The following is a 20634-nucleotide window of genomic DNA, read 5'->3' as shown; positions in this document are numbered from 1 at the left end:
ATCGGAAGTGACGGCAGAAGCGCGGGGGCGCGATGGCGGCGACGGTGCTGGTGGCTGCGCGGCTGCTGCGCGGCGTCGGGGCCGGAGGCCCGCGGCCCAGGTGAGCCGCGCGGTCGTCCCGGGCGGCTGGGCCTGGCTTCCCCGCGGTTCATGCCGGGGCGGCAGGCGGGGGCGGTCGGGAAGGAGCGCTCGGTGACCGTTGAGCTGCTAGACTAAGAGGGGAGTCGTCATGCCGTGGGGCAGGCCTGGGGACAGAGAACTGGGGCTTGCGGGGTGGTGAGCAGGCGCCAAGACCGGAGGGGCTTGGCGAGCCGGAACTAGCCCAAGGGGGAACCCGAGTAGGTGCTACCAGGGCCTTCGGGGCCAGGTAGGGGCCGCGACTAAGAGGAGGCTGTCCCGGTTAGCTGCAGCTCAAGGGACTTCCTGTTGGAAGCTTGTTTCCCGGTGGTAGTCGTGAAGACCCGAAAAGCGCAGCCTCCCGGCCTCCGGCCCTGTGACTGAGCCAGGGTCTCGATCACTCTTTTGTGCACTCAATGCAGAATTTTTGAGACTGCTGAGGAAGGGGTATTTCAGTTTTTCTTTTTTTAGGAAAGTTATTTTAATAAATGACTTAGTGAATTAATGCTAACAAAATATTTAAAAGATAATTTGATGAATCTTGGAAACGGAGATGTTGACTTTTAATGTGGACAGAACATGACTGCACAGAAGCAGTCTTTACAAGTGCACCGCCTTGAGTTTGTTGTAACTGGGCTTTTCCTCTAGGTTTGGACCCTCTGCACACAGACAGTTTAGTAGCGGAGGCGCCTATCCCAACATCCCTCTGTCTTCTCCCTTACCTGGAGTACCCAAGCCTGTATTTGCTACAGTCGATGGACAGGAAAAATTTGAAACCAAAGTTACCAGGCTGGATAATGGGCTTCAAGTGGCATCTCAAAATAAGTTTGGACAGTTTTGTACAGTAGGAAGTAAGTACTATGGTGTGCTGCAAGTGTTCCCTGGTATTTTAACGTGGCATGCTTTTGTTGATTGTTGGTTGTAATTAGCATGTCATGTTTAGAGTGGAAGCATGTTACAAGCCTAAAAACTTCACCAAATATGACTGCCAAGTGTCCATTTTGGGTGGTAACATTTAGGGTATAGTCCTCCCCCCAACTTTGACCTTTCTGTGATTTGTGAGTTTTCATCTCAGTGTAGGATTTCACAGTGTGACAATGTGTATATTTGTAAGGATGGTGAGCGTGTTTATTACCTTCACGAAGTTTTGACTTAAATCATAGTCTCAGCTTTGAACAGTTTGTCTTGCTTAGATTTCCTATTTTGAGTATCTGATTTAACCTGTCCATTTACTTTTTGTCACCAGTTCTTATTAATTCAGGATCAAGATATGAAGCGAAGTATTTTAGCGGAATTGCTCACTTTTTGGAAAAATTGGCATTTTCGGTCAGTGTTCAATTTGTTTGGTGTTTCATGTGTGCGTGCGGGCGTGTACTGAGGATCAAACCCAGGGCGTTATGCATGCTGGGCAGGTGCTCTACCACTGAGTTATGCCCTCAAGCACTCAATTTGGAATTTTTGAGACTGCTGAGGAAGGGGTATTTCAGTTTTTCTTTTCTTAGGAAAGTTATTTTAACAAATGACTTAGTGAATTAATGCTAACAAAAGACTTAAAAGATTATTTGTATGTTTTGGAAATGAAATTACTTTTTTTTTTTTTTGTTGTTTTTGGGATTTGGATTCTTTAAGTTTTCTTATTTACTTTTACTAGTCTACTGCTCGATTTGACAACAAAGATGAAATTCTGCTTACTTTGGAAAAGCACGGGGGTATCTGTGACTGCCAGACCTCAAGGTACTGTCTTTTATGTGGAGACTTACTCTGTGACCATGTGGAACTGCCCTTCTCATCCTTGGTCAGAGGCTCAATGAGCCCCTCCCATCAGAGAGGCTAAGGAGATTAGTGGTGAGAAAGGAGCCCTGGCCAGGACACAGAGTTGGGTGAAGAAAGGGGACAGAACACAGGTGACATGTCTTACATGGAGAAGCAGTACCTGGAAGAACACTTGCCCATCACTTCAGTGAGGGTATTGGCTATTGTCAGAGCAGCCCTGTGCCCGGGATGCTTACAAATAAAGCAGAGGGCCACATATAGCGCATGGGCACAAGAGCTGAGGGTGGTGGGTGTCCCAGAGTGAAGACACAGTCTGGAATGGGGAAAGGAATCAAGGGAAAGAAGGTGTTGGGATTGTTTTTGAAGGGGTCTGCTAGACGGATGAGGTAGGGCCATGCCACAGCCCAGCATAGCCAAGGCACCAGCTGTGTTCGTTGTATAGCCGGAAAATAGGTGTGGAAACATGAGGACAGCTGTGGAGCATGCTCAGACAGTTCTGGGCCATATGAGGTGATGCAGACAGATCATGGATTATTAAAAATGGTTGATTATGTAAACCTGAATGTGAAAAAATTTACATAAAAGACAAACACTAAGAATTCAGTTAGTAAGGAAAAAGCCTAGTGTTCAGGTCCTCCATGTCTTTGCCTCAAGCTTCCTACTTCTTCCATGTAAATCCTCTCTTGGTCAGGCAGGCCCTTTTCCTGACTCAGATGCAGCCCACTCTCCAGCTTAGGCAGTGGAGCTGCAGACCGCCCACTTCTCAATGTGGGGCCTTGTTCTGAGTAACAGTCTAGCTGGACAACAGGCTCAGTCCCTAAGCTGTTGAGGCTGAAGCATGTTTGCATGTTGACCAGTGGGTTGCTCAGCAAGGCTTAGAAAACAGGATAAAGCGCTTCTCCTTTCAAGATGGCTTGTAGTGAAAACCTTGGTAGGATTGGCTCCATTTGATTCAACAGTGTCCTTTACTGAAGAGCTTCCCTTGCCTGCCGCTGTGGCTCTTCTTGCTTGGACTCCATGCCCTAGGGAGAGGGAAGAGAAAAGGCTGGGTGTAGCTTGGGAGCAAGTGCTTGCCTCGCTTGCTCAAAGCCCCAGGTTCAGTCCCCTGTACCATATAAAAAGAGGAAAAGGAAGTGTCTTTTGGTTTTTAACCAAATGATGGAAAGTCCCTGCTGATGAGGAAAGCTTGAGAGCCTGACCCCAGAACCTGACATTGCTGTCTTCCCAGAGATACCACCATGTATGCTGTGTCTGCTGACAGTAAAGGCCTGGACACTGTGGTTGGCTTGCTGGCTGAGGTGACTCTGCACCCCCGCCTGACAGGTATGGATCTAGTAAGCACATGGTCAGGGTGGTGGGGAGCCAGAGGGACTGTTAAAGGGCCACACCTGGGAGGAACAGCCCCACATTGTTGGTACAGTTTCACTGGGGATGATGCTGGTGAGGCTGGGGTTGTAGCTTTGTGGCAGAGTGTGTGCTTCGCATGCACAAGGCCCTGGATTCAATTCCCAGCACCAAAATGAAGAGGAAAAAAATCCTTGGCACTGGGTACTATGGCACACACCTGTAATCCCAGCAGCTCAGGAGACTGAGAAAGGATTGCAAGTTCAAAGCCAACCTCAGCAACGGCGAGGCACTAAGAAATTCAGTGAGACCCTGTCTCTACATAAAATACAAAATAAGGCTGGGGGTGAGGCTCAGTGATTCAGTGCCCTTGAGTTCAATCCCTGGTACCAAAAAAAGAAAGAAAGAAAAATCTTTGGCATCTTAGGGCTTAGTGCTTTGACTCATCTCTCTAGGCCCTTTGAGATTTTTAGTGAAATTTCAGAAATGTTCAAGTCATGTGCAATGACTTGGGAGGCTGAGGCAGAAGGATTGCAAGTTTAGGTTAGCCTGGGCAACTTAACAAGACCCTTAGCAACTTAGTGAGACCCTGTCTCTAAATAACAAAAGGGCTGGGGATGTGACTCAGTGGCAAAGTAACCAGGGGTTTAATCCTCAGCACCAAAAGAGAAAAGAAATGCTCTTCAAACTTACCCTTAAACACCTTGACTGGCACACTATCAGAATTTTTCATGGTGGCCACCATTGTCCTTGGCCTTGCAGATGGACTTGCAGGACATGGAGTTCCAGCAGGGAGAGGTACAGGTTGTCCTAGGGACCTGGCAGGTGCTGTGTCAGCAGTGGGCCTCAGTGCCCTGAGGCCAGGGTCCTGCCCTAAGATCCTCTTGACCGGGGCAGCTGATGGAATGGCACCCTGACCTGGGTCTGTGTCTGTTTCCTAAGTGCCTTTGTGCTGGGCCTGGTGTCCTTATAGCTGTGCCTTGACACTCAGGTCAGGTGTCTTCAGGGCCTTTTACAGGTGAGGCAGCAGAGGTGTGAATCATATTCAAGTGACTACTTCATGGCAGAGGGGACAAGAGGTCCTGGTTTCTGCTTTCTGTTTGCCTGGCCTTCCCTTCACTCACTTGGGTACCCTCGGGCTGCCCCTTGATGGAGGTAGAGGCACCACTGTGCCACCAACACAGAACCTCTGCCCCACTCTGCTTCCTGTGGCACGTGCCGCTGTGCAGACTGAACTTTGTTTTTGGGTTCCCTTGCAGATGAAGAAATAGAGATGACACGGATGGCTGTCCAGTTTGAGCTGGAGGACCTGAACATGCGACCTGACCCTGAACCACTTCTCACTGAGATGATTCATGAAGTAAAACATGAACCCACACGTGTATTCTCATGGGGGCTTCTCACACATGGGTGGGTGGGAGATCCCTACTGTTGTCCTCACCGGTTATGGAACAGTTGAGACATGGTCTTTAATTGTTTTGTGGTGCTGGGGATTGGACTCAGGGCTTGTGCTAGGCAAGCACTCTACTGTGGAGCTTCAGACCCAACCTCCTACAGGACAGTCCTGATGTCTGAACCTGCAGTGTGATGTTTGCATCTTCCACTTCCAACAGTTACAAAACCTTTGCTATTTTTGTCTGTAGAATAACCCTCCTATTTTGCTCTTTTTGTGAGCTGCTACTGCCAGACTGCAGCTGAACTCCCCAGCCTGCATTGGGTTTTCCAGAGGTTGAGCAGGAACCGCCTACATTCTCTGTGTCTGTTTCCCTTTGTCCCCCTCTCAGGCTGCGTATAGGGGGAACACTGTGGGCCTCCACCGTTTCTGCCCTTCAGAAAACATAGCCAAGATTGACCGGGAAGTGCTCCATTCTTACCTGAGGAACTACTACACCCCTGACCGCATGGTTCTGGCTGGAGTGGGCGTCGAACATGAGCATTTGGTGGAATGTGCTAAAAAGTACCTGCTTAGAGCCCAGCCAGCCTGGGGGAGTGCTGGGGCTGTGGAGGTGGACAGATCTGTAGCGCAGTACACCGGGGGGATTGTCAAGGTAGTGAGGGGAGCTCTGGGGAACTTGCACTTTGCATTTCTCTGGCATGTGCTTTTGGTGTATTGTGGGTTTGTTTGTTTTTTTTACAGGGGATTAAACCCAGGGGTGCTCTTCCACTGACCTCCATTCCCAGCCCTTTTTTGGGGGGAGGGGTACTAGGGTTTGAACTGAGGGCCACTTGGCCACTGAACCACATCCACATCCCTATTTTGTGTTTTATTTAGAGACAGGGTTTCATTGAGTTCCTTAGCACCTTGCTTTTGCTGAGGTTGGCTTTGACCTTGCCATCCTCCTGCCACAGCCTCCTGAGCTGCTGGGATTATAGGCCTGTGCCGCTGCATCTGGCTTTCCCTAGTCCTTTTTGATATCTGGTCTTACTAAATTGCTGGGGCTGGGATCACAGGTATGCATCCTGCCCCATGGTGTTTGTATTTACACTCTTACTTTAGTGTACAGTATAGTCCCACGAGGAACAAACACATCCTATTTTTGAAGGAGTTCATCAGGTCTCAGTTGAGCCTCAGGACATTTGAGCACAGCATGTACTCACTGCCATGTCTTCATTGGATTTCTGCATAACACTTGTTTGCTCTTGATTACAGCTAGAGAGAGACATGTCCAACGTCAGCCTTGGCCCAACCCCTATCCCAGAGCTCACACACATCATGGTGGGGCTTGAGAGCTGCTCCTTCCTGGTGAGTCCAGGCCTGGGTCAGGCAGCATAACCGAGGAGGCGAGTCTGCCCTGGCCTAAACGCTGTCCCCGTCCTTGTAGGAGGAAGATTTTATCCCTTTCGCTGTGCTGAACATGATGATGGGAGGAGGGGGCTCCTTCTCAGCTGGTGGGCCAGGCAAGGGCATGTTCTCCAGGCTCTACCTCAACGTGCTCAACAGGTTGGTGGCCTTCAGTGGACAGGGCTGTTCTCAGGATGCCATGTGTCTGGACCTGTTTCCTGTGGCCTGGCACTGGCCATACACCTTTGCCCAACCACCCCATGTTCCCTCAGGCACCACTGGATGTACAATGCGACCTCCTACCATCATAGCTACGAAGACACTGGCCTCTTATGCATTCATGCTAGCGCCGACCCAAGACAGGTGAGGCATAGCCAGCAGCCTGCAGACCAGGGTCTTGCTTGTGGGATCAGCAGGCTGATGTGCACCCTCATCTCCTTCTCTTTGTAGGTTCGGGAAATGGTAGAAATTATCACAAAGGAATTTATTTTGATGGGCGGAGCTGTGGATGCAGTGAGTAAGCCTGGAGCCATTTCCAATCTTTATCTGCCATCAGGTGGGGAGAGAGCCACGTGAAGGAGCAGCCAGCAGTGGGGCTTGTGCTGGCTGGCTCCACTCCCGGGCCTCCTGGCCGGTCCTGAGGAGAGTCTCCATACTTCTCAGCTGCCCCAGGGAATGGTGGTGAATTCAAGCAGTGCCATATCAGATGGGTACCCCTTTTCCAGCTGTTTATGCCTGAACATAAGTTTCTATTGCCTTCTGCGGGGATATTGGAGATTGAATTCAGGGGTGCTCTTTCACCGAGCTGCACCCCTAGCCCTTTCTTATTTTGAAATAGGGTCTCATTCAGTTGCCCAGGCTGGCCTTTAGCTTATAATCCTCCTGCTCCAGCAGCTTGAGTTGCTGGGAGGTCAGGTGTTGCAGTGCCTAGCTTATCCACTGATTTTGTTTAATTTTTGATATCTCACCTTGATGTTTGGAAGCCTGGTTGCTTTTTGGACCAAATAATCCAATTTGTGCCCAGGTGGGGAAGCCTGCCATGTCACCAGTCCATACCCGCATAGCACTGGGCGTTGTGCCTGCCTCTGAGCGTCCTGCAGCACAGCCTGGTCTTCAGGCTTTCTCTCTTACTGTGCCCACACATTTTTAAGTCAGAAAATAAGCATATTTCAGACATAATATGCTTGTAGATCAGCACTCTTCACTTTCATTTGTATCTCAAAAAATACTTTTCCACCTAGATGAAGTCAATTTGACATAAATTTATGGTGTTATTTGCTTGAAGTTGTGAAAACTGAAAATACCTGTGTTAGTGAGGAATTATTTTAGTAAGATGGCTTATAGCAGCCCTCTGTGTTACTGTGTTTCTTGGAGCATGGTGGCTCCCAGGCCCATTCGCACATCGACTTCTTGCCACTCTGACCTGTTCCTCCATGGAACTGATACTCTAGAGCCACAGTTTAAGTTCAAGTCTAGTCAGGGCTTCTTGGACGCCATGCGGGAGAGTCTGCGCCCAGGACATATTTTGCGTTTTCTCATTTTCCTCCTACTCTTGTTGTATGCCAGCTTTGGGGCCCTAATTGGGTATTTCATGTTCCCCACATGCTGTGATTTGGGCAAGAGATGAAGGAGAATCAAGGGCACACTTCTCTCCATCATGAGCATGGCAGAGGCTTTCTCAGGTGCAGCTCCTGCCCAGAGAACTTGGTGGCTGAGCCTGGCTGAGTGTGCTGGTGACCCAGACCCAGACATCCCTCTGTCTCTTGTATTCATTACTGCATTCAGGGAAGACCTTTGTGCTGGGACACATTCTCACCAGTCCCTCTTCCAGTTTGTGGCGACTACTGGTGATCAGGTGGGTAATTGAGTAATAGCATATGACCCTCAGGTGGAGCTGGAGCGGGCCAAGACACAGCTGATGTCGATGCTTATGATGAACCTGGAGTCAAGGCCTGTCATCTTTGAGGACGTGGGGAGGCAGGTACTGGCCACTCGCTCCAGAAAGCTGCCCCATGAGCTGTGCACGCTCATCCGTGAGTACACGCTCTCAGCCAGTAGCTTCCACAGCCTAGGCTGAACTCAGATGAGGCTATGCCCCACTATAGAGGGATAGTTGGGTGCCCCTTGTGGACATGACTGCCCTGCCCACGGGCCTGGTCCTTGCCAGGTGACTTTGGCAGGGAGTCAAAGGGCTGGGGTGCATATTTGCTTCTAGTCTCACCCCGTGTCAGCTGGCACTTCAGCCCCTGACCTAGCCTGGAAGGGGTGGTTGTCAACGTGGGTTTTCAAGGAGGACCAGTGGCTGAAAAGTGCCAAGGGAGCAGTGCATTGTGTAGCAGCAGTGCCTTGGGTCAGCGCCTGCCCTTGAGGGTCTGGCAGGTGCCTCAGCACAAGCCTGGCACAGAGTGCTTGTTAGGTGAGAGGTGTGTTGCTGCAGGGAGGTGTCTCCATGTGAGTTGCCTTGGGTGTGAACTCCTTGGAGATGTGCATGGTTCGTGAGCAGTGTGAACACCAGGACTTTGAAACCCGAGGGAGCAGCAGTCACAACACCCTTGAGGTTGGAACTTGCCAGCTGGGAATGAACATGACCTTTGTCCCCCACACTGGAAGGCAGGCAGGCAGGCAGTGAAGGGCACGATGACTGAGCATTACCTGCTGGCATCACCTGTCCCAAGGGGACTGCCATCCTGTCCTCCTGGGGTTGGCCTCCTGCTGGGGAGAGGCACCTGCCCTGCCTTTCTTTAGGACCATCCTCGAGTGTGCTGGTGTGGTCTCGGGTCTTGTCTTCTGTAGACAGTCAGGCTGCCTGCTTGGTGTGCTCCTGGGCAGTGGTGTTCTTCACATGGCCCCTCTTCGAGGGTGGTTCCTGCAGAGGTGCAGCCCGGAGGAGTGCAACCTCCTCCTTGGACCCCTTACAGATGTGCCCACTAGATAGGCAGTCCTTATTCTGGGAACAGCAGCCTCTGTTGAAGTAGGCATGCCATCGCGACATTTCCCATTTACTAAGAAAAGCTTGCACTGTCATTTTGACCGTCTTGCCCTTGTCCACCCTGCTGCTGCTGGACCCTCTGGAGCCCTCAGCAGCCCCCGACCCCAGGTGCTGGGAGCAGTGAGCCCCTCAGCCATATGGTGGTGGTGGCTTTGTGGGGAGCTGCTTGTGCTTGCCTGACATCCTCGCTCACTCTACATCAGGCAATGTGAAACCAGAAGATGTCAGGAGGGTTGCGTCTAAGATGCTGCGTGGGAAGCCTGCTGTGGCCGCCCTGGGGGATCTGACCAACCTGCCCACTTATGAGCACATCCAGGCAGCGTTGGCCAGCAGAGATGGGCGACTGCCGCGAACTTACCGGCTCTTTCGGTAGAGACTCTCCAGGATCTTCAGGGACCCCAGCTGCAGAGAGGTGTCTCCATGTGAGTTGCCTTGGGTGTGAACTCAGTGGAGATGTGTGTGGTTCGGGAACAGTGTGAACACCAGGACTTTGAAACCCGAGCGAGCAGTAGTCACAACACCCTTGAGGTTGGAACTTGCCAGCTGGGAATGAACATGACCTTTGTCCCCCAAGCTGGAAGGCAGGCGGGCAGGCATTGAAAGGCACGCTGACTGAACAGAGCAGAAGCAGTTGAGCCCGTTCCTGCTAATAAGATGGTGACTGTCTCTTATCCTTCTGCTCTCCCTCACCCTCTAGCACAAGGGTGCTGGGAAAGCCCTTGGTAACCTGCTCTAGGAGGAATCACCCAGTCCAACCCAGTGTCTCAAAGCCTCTTGCCCCAGGGTATCAGTGAGTGCAGGGCTGGGGCTGCTTGTACTTGAGGACCGGTGGTAACTGATGGTGGCAGCAGAGGGGAGGGGCATGGCATTGCAGTGTGCTGCTGCACGGATGGGAGCAGTCCCCAGGTCTGCAGAGCCAGGAAGCGTGGCCCTTTCTTAGTGCAGATAGAGGGACTGCACGTCTCAAGGGAGTTGGGCTTCTGGGCATGCTTGTGAATTGGCTTCTGAGTGTGCTTGTTGTTGAATTCTTTTCCTGTAGTCACTGCACTCTGGACACCTGGAACCTTCACCCTGGGCGTCCAGTGAAAGGGTCTGCTTGATGCCTGCTGGTGGGAACACAGTCTACTGGGACTGGAGCCTGGGGATGTCCCAGTGTGCCTCAGGTGACTGTTCTTGCTGGAAGGATGCCACTGCAGGTGCCCTGAGCACCTGGGGCAGAGCAGGGGTGCTGGCCTAGGTCCTCAACAACTGCTGAGCAATCCCCGCACCCTGGGAGCCTAACCACATACCCACTAGGCTGCTCTTCTCAGGGTCTGTGCCCCACATCACAGTTCTTCCCATTCCCTCCTCCCAGCCTCCCTGGCCATACCCCTTTTCTGTTCATCTTCCCTTTGCCACTAACTTGCACCTCAAAGTCACCTTCATGGGCATTTCCTGAGGTAGGTTGTGTAGTTGGTCCTGAACTCTTGAGAACTCTGGTAGCCAGACAGGGGCTGGCTACACCTGGACTCTTGCTGAAGGACAGTGTGTTTGAGAGAACAAGAGCCATTTTAAAAATCACCATCATGCCTAGTCCTTACTTGGTTCTTATATTAATTTGATTTTTTTATTAGACTAATTTGCCATGTGAAATGTTCATCTAAATGTATCAAGTCCATCAGTATGCTCTTGACCTCTGACCTTGTTAGGCTCAGCACTCTCCAACTCGGGCCAGACTAAGACAGAGGCACCAGTGGCAGAAATAGGCGGCCTGAGAAAGAACCTATAAAACCATCCTCCTTCCAAGGCTGGCTCCACAGGAATCTTACTAACAGAAATTTTAGTTCATTGATTTGGAACTTGAGATTCATTTGAGCAAAATACACATGCAGACCATTGAGTTTTTATTGAAGTGGAATGGTGGGCACTCTCCCGCTTTATCAGAAACATTGGTGCGTTGCTTTAAAGTTTATATCCCATATTTTGGAAGCTGATATTAATAGAAGTCTTAGTGTTCGCTGGGATTGCTCGTGGCTTCAGCCCAGTCCACCCGAGTCTTCCCCTTGCGTTGCCTCTGGCCTGCAGGAGGAATGCTCAGCAGGGACTGGGACAAGACTGTCAGCAGTTGCGAGACGAGTCAATTTCCTGCCTTTGTGTTCCATGGCCTTTTAAAACAAGAATACTGTAAGAATAGGGTGTGCACAGACTTTCTTTCCAACATTCAATTTTGGGCCAAAGAGTTTTTAAGATTTTATATACGCATTTATTTAAAAATATAAATATGGAAAAATAAATAATTTAAAGACTAGAGTGGATGTCCCTAGATCTCTGTACATTCAAGGCTATATCTTGTCAAGAATATAAGACTCAAAGAGCAATGATGTGGTCAAAGCCCTCTTTAAGGAATGGAGTCCCCAGCTAGGCTTCCCTGCCCAACCTAAGTGTCCAGGGCAGGAAGTACCACCTCTGTCAACACCACCCTGTGGCTGATGTCCCAAAAGCAGATGGTCTGCTGATCACTAAAACGGAGGAAGAACATAGCTGGACTTGGCCTCTGGAGGGAGGGGAGGTAGCCCTCACTCAGCTGGGGGTGGGGGAGATAGGATCAGCACATGGGCCTCAGCCCAAGGAAGAGAGGGCTCAAGGCCTGGGAGAGGGCAACTGTCATGACCCCAACATGGCCTCAGCATGCTGTAGGGCAGACCCAGGGCCTGACCCCCATACACCTGTGTGGAGAGGAAGGGCCCAGCTTGTGTGGGACATAGAAACTGGCTCTGGGTGTGGAGCCGCAAATGAAGGAATGGAGGGAGAGGCTGTGGCACTAGGCAGGTCCTCTGCCACACTCCAGAGCATGGGAGTTTCAATACCCTGAGAAGCCCCCCAGGTGCCTGTGGGGACAAGTCTTAAGTACAGGCTCGCCCAGGTATGAGAAGGCAGCTTTCTTCCCGGGATGCACAGTCTGGCCTGGGGGTTTCTTGGTGAGAAAGTAGGGCAGCCCTAGTAGCAGTGCGTCAGGACCCCAGAATGAATGACAGGTGTCAGGAGCACACACTGCAGTCTTCTCCAGCCGCTCTAGGTCAAAGGTCCTCCTCTAACAACTTCAGGAAATGGTGCAGATGGCACTGGAGTTCTGATTCTTTATTGCTTGCTGCTTCTGAATTTCTTTTGAAATCCGTCTTTTAATTCCTATCAAGTACAGTTCTCGGTCAAACTTGCCAGCAGCTAGTGGAATGCTGTGAGGGAGAAGCAGTGTTAGGAATGCCTCAGCTCCCTAGCACAGGCGCCGTCCTGGACCAGGGTGCCCCCTGGATGGAGCCTCAGCTCCCTAGCACAGGCGCCGTCCTGGACCAGGGTGCCCCCTGGATGGAGCCCCAGGGCTACCTGAGGGATACGGCCTCCAAGCACCAGGCCGCCAGCCACACTGCCCTTCAGGGCTGGCTCTGCTTCTCCCTGGGGCCCACTGGGAGAGACAGCAGCGAATCTGGAAGACTTCACTCCTAAAGCCTCCTCTTCCCTTTCCTTGGTCCTGAGGTCATAGGACAAGCCTCCTTGGGCAACCCTGAGGATACTGGGAGCAGCTCCCTAGACAGCAACTTCACATTGGACCCCAGGGGCTGCCAGCACCCTACCCACCTTGCCTGTTGCAACGCATGTTACTGCACCTGCCCAGCCCAAGCCACAGCCAGAGCCTGGGAGGGAGCTGGGCACAGGGGACACTCACTTGTCTCGGCCAGGCCTCACTTTCACCCGGAAAAGGCCATAGACAGGGCGGTGGTCAGATGTCTTAATCCCAGGGCAGGAAGAGTACTTCACAGGACAGATGTCGCCCTTATGGCGGCTTCTGTACAAGACCCGGTCCTTCAGAAGAGACAGCAGAAGCAGGAGCACTGATGAGGTGCCATTCTGCTGCAGGCCTGGCCTGCCTGCCTCTGCCCAGCTGTGTCCCATAGCAACCTTCCAGCCGGGACCCTCAAGCACTTTACTGCTGGGGTTCTAGAGACCTATGGTGTGGTGCCTGCTTCCTCCTGGCCCTCTAGGAGCCGTTGGGCGCTGCCTTGCCCCTACAGCTGCCCCAGTACTGGATCTCAGGTCTGGCAGGGAGCCGAGTTGTACAGGAGTCTCTCCACCTTCCCTCCAGATCCCTGGCTGCAGAACAAGCTGTGGCCTGGGAGAGTATGGGGCATAGGCTGTCCTGGCACTCGGGGTGTGTCTGAGGGCCAGCTTGCCTGTGCTTTTGCAGCACCTTTGGAGGAGGGCACCATCAGTCAAAACAGACTCTGAGGTTGGGTCACTGGCCTGGCAGGCTGTGGTGTGCATGAGAGGGCTCCTGAGTGCCAGAGGGCAGCCTGAGCAAGGCAGAGGTCATTCTCCTGAGGACATCCTGTGGAGGTAGAGGCTGGCCTGGGTGCCTACCGTGTAGGAGGGGGTCCTCTGTTTGGAGGTGCTGTCATAGGTGTCCTTCCCAATGTCAAACTTGTATGATGGGAGGAAGTGGATGTCCGGCTCCTGGAAGCCCTTGAAGATGGACCCTGCAACACAGGCTAGCTCAGATTAGCACAAGCCCACATGTGCTGGCCAGCCCCAGGCTGCTCACCTTTCTTCATCTCCTGGATGAGCTGGTCATGCTGCAGCAGTGCCGGCACATCCACATCCAGGCCCTGCTTCAGGATGGCCTCCACAGCCGTGCGTCCACCACTCAGGCGGAAGTTAAAGTCTCCAAACCAGAACACCTCATCGAACCGGGTGGTGACATCCGCTGGGTACAGGGAAAAGTGCATCCATGCTGGTCTCCCCTTCTGTGGCCACAGCGACAGATGCACAAACCCCAGGCCGAGCAATGGAGCTTCTCCACCTGGGTGCCCTCCCCCAAGAATCACAGGACAGCTGGTGGGAGTGGGGGAGGCAGCCAGTGAGGTCTTCTGGCTTGTCCAGATTTGGACAGCTGCAGACAAGCCAGAAGCCACCTAAGCAGTGACCCTCATAGCAAACTGGCCACTGTCTCAGACCCTCACTGCCCTGGAGGGTAGGTGGCAACGATGAAGACCCCGGCTAGCAGGTGAGCAAAAGTGGCCCAGCTGGACTTGGGGGTCTCACAGGTCCACACACCATCTGTGCAGCAGCACCAAGTGACTTCCTGCGATTTCTTGACCTTGACTCTCAAACCCCTAAACAGTTCCTGCTAAACCATGCAGAGAACAAGCAAGGAGATGCCTGAGGCACCTGCCAAGCACAGCTCACCTGCACTGGAACGGTAGGGGTTGGTGTCTGGTACGTTCCTAGGCAGAGCCAGGGCTTGGATGGTTCTGGTGTAGTCCAGCAGCCGCTCCGCCACCTTCCCATCACCAGCTGAGGACGGAAATGGGTGGGGACATGGGTTTCTAGACACACGTCCAAGGGACCTGCCTGGCCACCCCACCCTGTCATCTGCTGTGAGGCTCTGGACAGCTCTGCCTCAGTGGCTGTCCTGAGCAGCAGGTCCTATCAAGGCAGAGTGACTCTGGGAACCAGGCCTTGGCTGACAGCAACTCACAGGTAAAGTGGGACGTGATGAAGAGGAAGGAGGTGCCGAAGAAGGTGAAGCTGACGCCCAGGGCCCCCTTGGTCTTGATCTGGGACACAATGCGCGTTGTCACCGTGGAGCACTCCACCTCTGTGAGGGGTGGGGTGAACAGCCTCAGTGAACCTGCTCGAAGGCCCTCACGCCACCTGTGCCTGTGTGCATTCCCGTGCCTGCGTGTCACGCAGCAGTCTCCAGAGCCGAGTCCCAGAGGACCAGTACATCTGTCTGAGAGCGGGCCCTGTGTGGAACTACCACCCTCTGAGTGCACCTGGGGCTGTGGGACATGGTGCCTACCTGAGCAGAACCAGATGAGGTCCCTGCGGATGAACAAGGACACATACAGAACCCCGTGGGCTGCCGAGGACAGCAGCACATAGCGGGGGCCCAGTGTCTCCTGAAGGCGTGTCTCCCACTCCCGCCTGTAGGGAAGAAGTAGGTGGCTGGGGTAGGGGGAGCACAACTGGAAAGCCCCCAAAAGGACTCCTGGGGATTTCCCAGGACTGAGCTCCATCATTTTGCACTGAGAATGGTGGATGGGCAAAAGGAAGGCCACCGCCTGGGGCTGAGGCCAAGTCCCATTCGAACAGCCTGTCTCTGTTCTAGATCCCTGTGGGACCCGCACAAGCACCTCTGTCCCACACTCTGCTTGGCTGGGCTCGCAGGGCAGGGGTCTCCCTTAAAGTGCATGGTGCCCACTCCCCACGGTACCTGCCAAACAGGCCCCAGGAACTCATTGGGATGCCCACAGGCTACATCCTGTGTCAGGATGGCCAGTGATGCCTTTTGGGTCAACAAAGAGCCTACGGAGGGCCAAAGTGGCCTAAAAAAGATCCAGCACTGTTCCTTGCTACCTTTACAGCCTTGTAAATCAACTATTGGTTTACAAAAAACTGAAAACTGCCTATCTCAAATTATCTGCATCAGTATCTGTAAAGAAACCGACTTGCATGTCCAGCCTGGCATGGAGATTAGCACATGGGGCCTCAGGCCCACAGCTTCAGACTCAGGCCTGTCTTAGCACTGCTGTCCACAGAAGATACTGCTGAGCCCGAGGGGCTTGGAAGGGGCCCAAGCCGGTGCCTACCTGTCAGAGCAGCCCTCCTGCACCCCGATGACATACAAGTCCTGGGTGTAGTCGGCCTCGGTGGGCAGCAGGAACTCATTCAGGCTTGGCGGGAGCTCCTATGGAGAGGAGCACAAGATAGTATTACATCAAGGCCACTGGCTCCTCAGGCCTGGGCAGAAGCCATGGAGCACCTGTGCCACTACCCAGTGGTGGCTGCAGGGCACCCCTTCTGAACGAGGGAACTGAGGCTACTGCAGTCGATACCGAGGTGTGGTTTCCACGTCCCATGGAGCCTTGATACCCTAGAGGCCTCGTTTGTAGGCAGGCTGCTCTGCCTCAGGCTCCCTCCCTGAGCACGAGCCCAAGCTTGTCCATCACCATCTCTCCACTGACCAAGGCTGTGTCTGTGACCCCCTGTGTGCTTGACGAGCATCTGGCATCTAGTCTCTGTTGCTTGCCACTAGGCCTCCCTACCCCTCAGGGACAGTCAACCTTGGCCAGGTCGGTTGTCTGGCCCCTCATGGAGCTGGTGGCCAGGGAGATGCAGGTGGGCACTGGGGGCCCTCTCAAGGGAACAGTGTGCTTTCCCTGCTCTACCTGCACACCTCTGTTGGGGCTGGCGATGGGGCATCGGGCCTCGGCTCCCAAGAGCAGAGCCATGCAGGAAGCAGTTCTGTCTGCTCAGGCGCCACCCCGCAGTCTTACCTTCTGGCCCTGCATGTTCCAGGTGGCCACAAAGAGGGCCATGTTCCGGTCTGGGAAGTACTGGGCCAGCTCATCTGCCCCTAGCAGGGCCCCACTGGCCAGGAGACTCCCCTCCAGGTAGCTCCTGCAGAGAAAAGGCAGAATGCTTCAGTGCCCAACCAGGAGGAGTGACCACAGGGACATGCTCTCTGGGCTCCCAGTCCCCGAGACTTGAGGCCAGCAGCAGGGCTGCCTGGGCCCAGAGGGGCAACACCGAGCCCCACAGAATGTCGGCACCATCTCCCCTTGAGCCGGGGTTCCCTGAGCCAGAGCACGCATGAGAACCTGCCTATTCCAAGAGAGGAGCTGTGCCTGCTGCTAGCCACACAGCTGCCTCCTTGAGGAGGGGGACATCACTTTGGGCTGTTTTGGTAGGTAAGGTTCTGGGAGGTCACAGAAGCAAAGCCAAACTCTGTGCTGAGAATGGGGTTGGGTGGACACAGTGTATTTCAGGGAGGGGCCTGGCTCTCCACTCCTCCCCAGGTCAACACAGTGGGATGGGTTAGGATAGGAAGGCAGAGGAGCCCATCTCAACCACCCAACTGCAACGGGATGGATGTCGTAGCACACCACAATGCCGCGGGGCCGCAGGAAATAGCAGCAAGCCGCTGACCCTACTGTGGGTGCCCCTTGCCTCTCCTGCCACAGGGTCTGCAACACTGCCTGTAAAGACACCAGGTGTGTGCAGCTCTGTGGACCACTCGTCGGGCACAGCTGCTGGCTCTGCCACCATGGTGCAAAAGTCTCCAGGGCCACACGTGCCTTGAAAACACTCACACAGACATGGAACCTGGACTTCAGGGGATGGGCATCACTGTGAAGTATTGCAAGTTCTGATTTTCTTCTAGCCATTTAGATATGTAATCTGGTCTCTGCCTGCTACTGGTAGGACAGGCAGTGGCTAGACACACATGTGTCCCTCCACGAAGTGTGTGGACATGTCTTTCACAATATGAGGCGAGAATCCAGTTCCTCTCTACCTGGTCCCTGCTACTGTCCCCTTAGTCACAGGCCACTCTTCTCCACAATCTGGAGGGCCCATCTCCATGGACAGGGAGGCCTGACCTGCTCAACCGTCTGGCATGGCCAGGCCAGGGCCAGCCATGCTGTTTCCAATCAGTTTCCAGGCTGCATCCACCCTGCATCTGACTGCTCTGCCTCTCACATCCTTGTAATCCCATGACTTAACTTCCTTCCCACCTTGGGGGCGCCCAGCAGGCTCCAAGTCTGCCATGCCAGCCCCAGAGACACCAGGACACAAAAGCTGGTTCAGCTCTTGGGGCCTTGGCACCCCTGGTGCCTGTGGAGCTTCAGCACTAGCAAAGGTGGACTCTTCAGAGCCCTTGTTCACGGACACTGCAGGCTTCTCACGCTCTTCAAGGGCATAGCCTGCCTCTTCTGAGGGCACTTTCCCCTCATCTTAGTCCTCTCTGATCCTGCTACAGAGACAAGCCCCAGGCGAGCAGTGGGCCTGAGATGGGGGAGGGTGGGGTTGGAGTGTGCTTCTTCCTGGGGCTGGGCTAGCCATACCACTGGCTGCTCCCTCACACCCCAGGTCCCAATCCACCACTGTGCCCTAGCTGCACTTCACCCTTGCCCCTCTCATACTGTATTTAGGGTGGGCCCTGGACTTGATGTCCTTGAGTGGCCACCTGAAGACACAGGTAGACTGGAGGGAGGCAGCCATCAGCCAGCTGCCCCTGAGGCCCTGGGAGTCCTGGGAGGAAGGAGTCCCTTCAAAGGGACCTTGTTCTGGACTTCTGCTCCAGAACCGGGAACCCTGCAGGAAGCACTTCCTGCTCTGCCTGCTCACAGTCCCTCCACCCCAGTGCTCCAGCAGCACAGCACCGGAATACTGAGGGCAGGCAGCCCTCAGGACCAGAGACCCAGGTCCTAGGACAAGACCAGGCTCAGGAGAGGAGGCCATGGGTTTTGACAGGCTGAGCCCAAGTCGTCTGTGGGCCCTTGGTTAGGGTTACGATAGGAGTCAGGCAGACAGGAGGACATTGGGGTGGCACTAGCCTCTTTTCAAGCTACGGAACTCTATGTAAGATCACAGAGAGCCACACACAGGAACCAAGGGCCTATGCCTCCTCCAGGGTGTGACATCTCCACTCAGCTGTGGGGACAGAGCAGGGCTGGAGCACAAGCGCTGAGCAGGTCTTGAAGCAGAGCACAGGAGTCCCTGTGGTTCCAGGCATCACCAGGCTGCTGCTCCCCTGGGAAGCAGAGCCTTTCCTTGCCTGCAGCCTGTGGGTCCTGCTAACTGTCCTGCTGAAATGCCAGCCTGTGCCCAGAGCCCCCCAGGGCAGGGGACTGCAGGCAGCCTATGGCTGTCCAATGTCCCTCACACACAGTGGTTAAACAGAAAAACACTCAAGGCAGAACAGAAGGAGGCCACCTTCCACGTGGAGGACCACCAGCACAAAATGCAAGCTAGCCAGTATAGGCATGGAGCATGGGGGCGCCATCTTTTACAAGAGCACCCTGCCTCGGTGCAGTGATCAGGCAGGAAAGTCCTGGAGGAGAGGCCCAGAGGCAGCATGTCTAGGACGCACACATGGGAGATGACTGCTGAAAGGAGACCTGCCCTCTTTGCCTGCACGTGAGGCATTCCTTAGGAGAATGCTTGCACAGCCTGCTCCCCAGCAACAAAACAGGCCATGGCGAGACTGCCCTCCCAGCAGTCTTACCTGCTCCGGACGTCCTTGGTGCGGATGGGCGCCAGGAGGCTGAAGGAAGACTTGGCCGAATGAAGGGAGTGGGTGTCACAGGCCAGGGGGCTCCGTGGCCGGCTGGGGCCCAGGCTGCTGTGGGCCCGTACCAGCCTGGGCTGTGTGTGGTGCTTGTGGTCGGCATGCTCGGAGTCAACCTTGTTTGCCATCCTTGGGGAGTTGGAGGCCACGTTCAGATCCGGGGTGGGTGGCGGGTGAGGGGGACACAGGGTGGCCAGCCTCGGGGAGCTCCCAGCTGGGGCAGCCTCCCTGTGCAGCAACTCCAGGGAGGTGCTGATCATTCCAGAGAGACAGTTACCCCATGAAGAGGGGCTCCCACCCTCGCTGCCCACAGCCCTGCGGGGCTTGGGGATCTCCTGCAAAGATGTGCTCAGGCAGGGTGGGGGGCAACTGTGGGCCGGGGCCTGGGGGGCCATGTCCTGCTCAGAGCCCTTGTAGGGGCTGGTCCCACCCTGGGTGGGCAGGTCCTCCTGGCTCCGCGGAAAGCGCCTCCTTCTCCAGCCCTTATCATCTAGGGACAGGGTCCGCTCTAGCCTGGGCCTCGTGGGGGGCTGAGGGGTGGTGGGTTTTGCCCGGGCTTGGGGGTCCTCACTGCTGATTTTTGCCGGATCGCTGAAAGAAGGCACGGGGTTCTTCTCAGGGTCCTGGCAGTGGGGAGTGGGCAGGGCCCCAGGGCTTGGGAGGAGGTCTTTGTTTGCTCCGGGAAGCCGTCCCTTGAGCATTCTGGCTTCCAGCTGCCCAGGAGCCTCTGTGTGACGCAGGCACGTGGCCTTGGTCGGCATGGTGCTGGAGCCCTCACCCAAGCAGCCTGGCCCTTTGAGAGAGCTCCTCCCTAAGTTGCCACCAACTCAGGTGTCAGGGACACAGTCGGAGGTCACGAGGAGCAGAGGAGAGAAGCTGGGAGGCCCCCCTTTGGCCTGGGGTGGTCCTTCAGGGGAGGGCAGTTCTGCATGGTTGGAGTCACCAAGGCCTGGTGGAAATCCCGGAAACCTTGCTGTTAGGGGTCCCAGGGTCTCCCCAGGAAGGCGGGCCTGCTGTCCTGGAGGATGTCCGTGGTGCTGCTGGTGACAGCCAGGGACACATCCAGGAGGGGCTGGTCCGCGCTTCCTCCCGGGGCTGAGGAAGCCTGTCCCCGCCCCTGGGCCCACCTCCGGGTGCCGCGGCGACACCAGCCCTCCCGCCCCACCCGGGCCAAGTGGGGCCGACGGGCCGGGTCGCCCGGGCTCACCTGCGCCCGCCGCTCCCCGCAGGCCCTGCCGGAGCCCGAGGGCCCACCCACCGCGCCGGGCGCGGGCCGGGGAGGGCGCGGGCCGGGCTGGCCCCGGCCGCCCGCAGCAACGACCGCGCCCGCGAGGGGCTGAGCGCGGCCTGGAACGTGGCCCAGGGGTCAGCGCACGCGGCCCGCTCAGTGGTCACCCCGGCCCCGCCCCGAGCGCCTCCGCCCCGCAGCCCGAGCGCCGCAGCAGCGGCCCCTGGTGGCCGGAGGACCACGCCCGTCGGAGGGAGGGTGCCGCGGGCCGACCGATAGGCAGCGACGACGGAGCA

General features: G+C 55.0%; 2 protein-coding genes across 6 annotated transcripts; one reads left to right on the top strand and one right to left on the bottom strand.

Moving 5' to 3' along the window:
• Positions 1–18: 18 nt before the first annotated feature.
• Positions 19–10568, top strand: Pmpca (peptidase, mitochondrial processing subunit alpha). 2 transcript variants are annotated; one of them, XM_076845075.2, is made up of 14 exons: positions 19–100; positions 766–968; positions 1364–1443; positions 1769–1851; positions 3119–3213; positions 4494–4594; positions 5019–5282; positions 5885–5977; positions 6057–6175; positions 6289–6379; positions 6467–6529; positions 7905–8049; positions 9209–9427; positions 10045–10568. In XM_076845075.2, the coding sequence occupies exons 1-13, from the start codon at positions 33–35 to the stop codon at positions 9376–9378; spliced, it is 1575 nt and encodes a 524-aa protein (XP_076701190.1). In that variant the 5' UTR covers positions 19–32; the 3' UTR covers positions 9379–9427; positions 10045–10568. The 2 variants fall into 2 exon arrangements, with proteins under 2 accessions (XP_076701190.1, XP_076701189.1); XM_076845074.2 differs by having other exon boundaries at positions 6467–6533; positions 7891–8049.
• A 286-nt stretch (positions 10569–10854) lies between these two features.
• Positions 10855–20463, bottom strand: Inpp5e (inositol polyphosphate-5-phosphatase E). 4 transcript variants are annotated; one of them, XM_076845069.1, is made up of 12 exons: positions 20318–20463; positions 19048–20059; positions 16316–16439; positions 15629–15726; positions 14839–14963; positions 14515–14634; positions 14223–14330; positions 13579–13740; positions 13398–13513; positions 12706–12842; positions 12366–12510; positions 12102–12217 (listed from the first exon to the last, which is right to left on the bottom strand). In XM_076845069.1, exons 2-12 carry the CDS (start codon positions 19869–19871, stop codon positions 12191–12193), a joined length of 1986 nt encoding a protein of 661 aa, XP_076701184.1. In that variant the 5' UTR covers positions 19872–20059; positions 20318–20463; the 3' UTR covers positions 12102–12190. The 4 variants fall into 4 exon arrangements, with proteins under 4 accessions (XP_076701186.1, XP_076701184.1, XP_076701188.1 ...); XM_077108774.1 differs by having other exon boundaries at positions 12210–12300; positions 12355–12510; XM_076845071.1 differs by lacking the exon at positions 12366–12510 and having other exon boundaries at positions 10855–12217; positions 20318–20462.
• Positions 20464–20634: the final 171 nt, after the last annotated feature.

The sequence above is a fragment of the Callospermophilus lateralis genome, chromosome 2 (genome assembly GCF_048772815.1).
Source record: "Callospermophilus lateralis isolate mCalLat2 chromosome 2, mCalLat2.hap1, whole genome shotgun sequence".
NCBI classification, from domain to species: domain Eukaryota; kingdom Metazoa; phylum Chordata; class Mammalia; order Rodentia; family Sciuridae; genus Callospermophilus; species Callospermophilus lateralis.
Note: the sequence above shows the minus strand (reverse complement) of the source record. Positions and strands in the feature narration are given on the sequence as shown.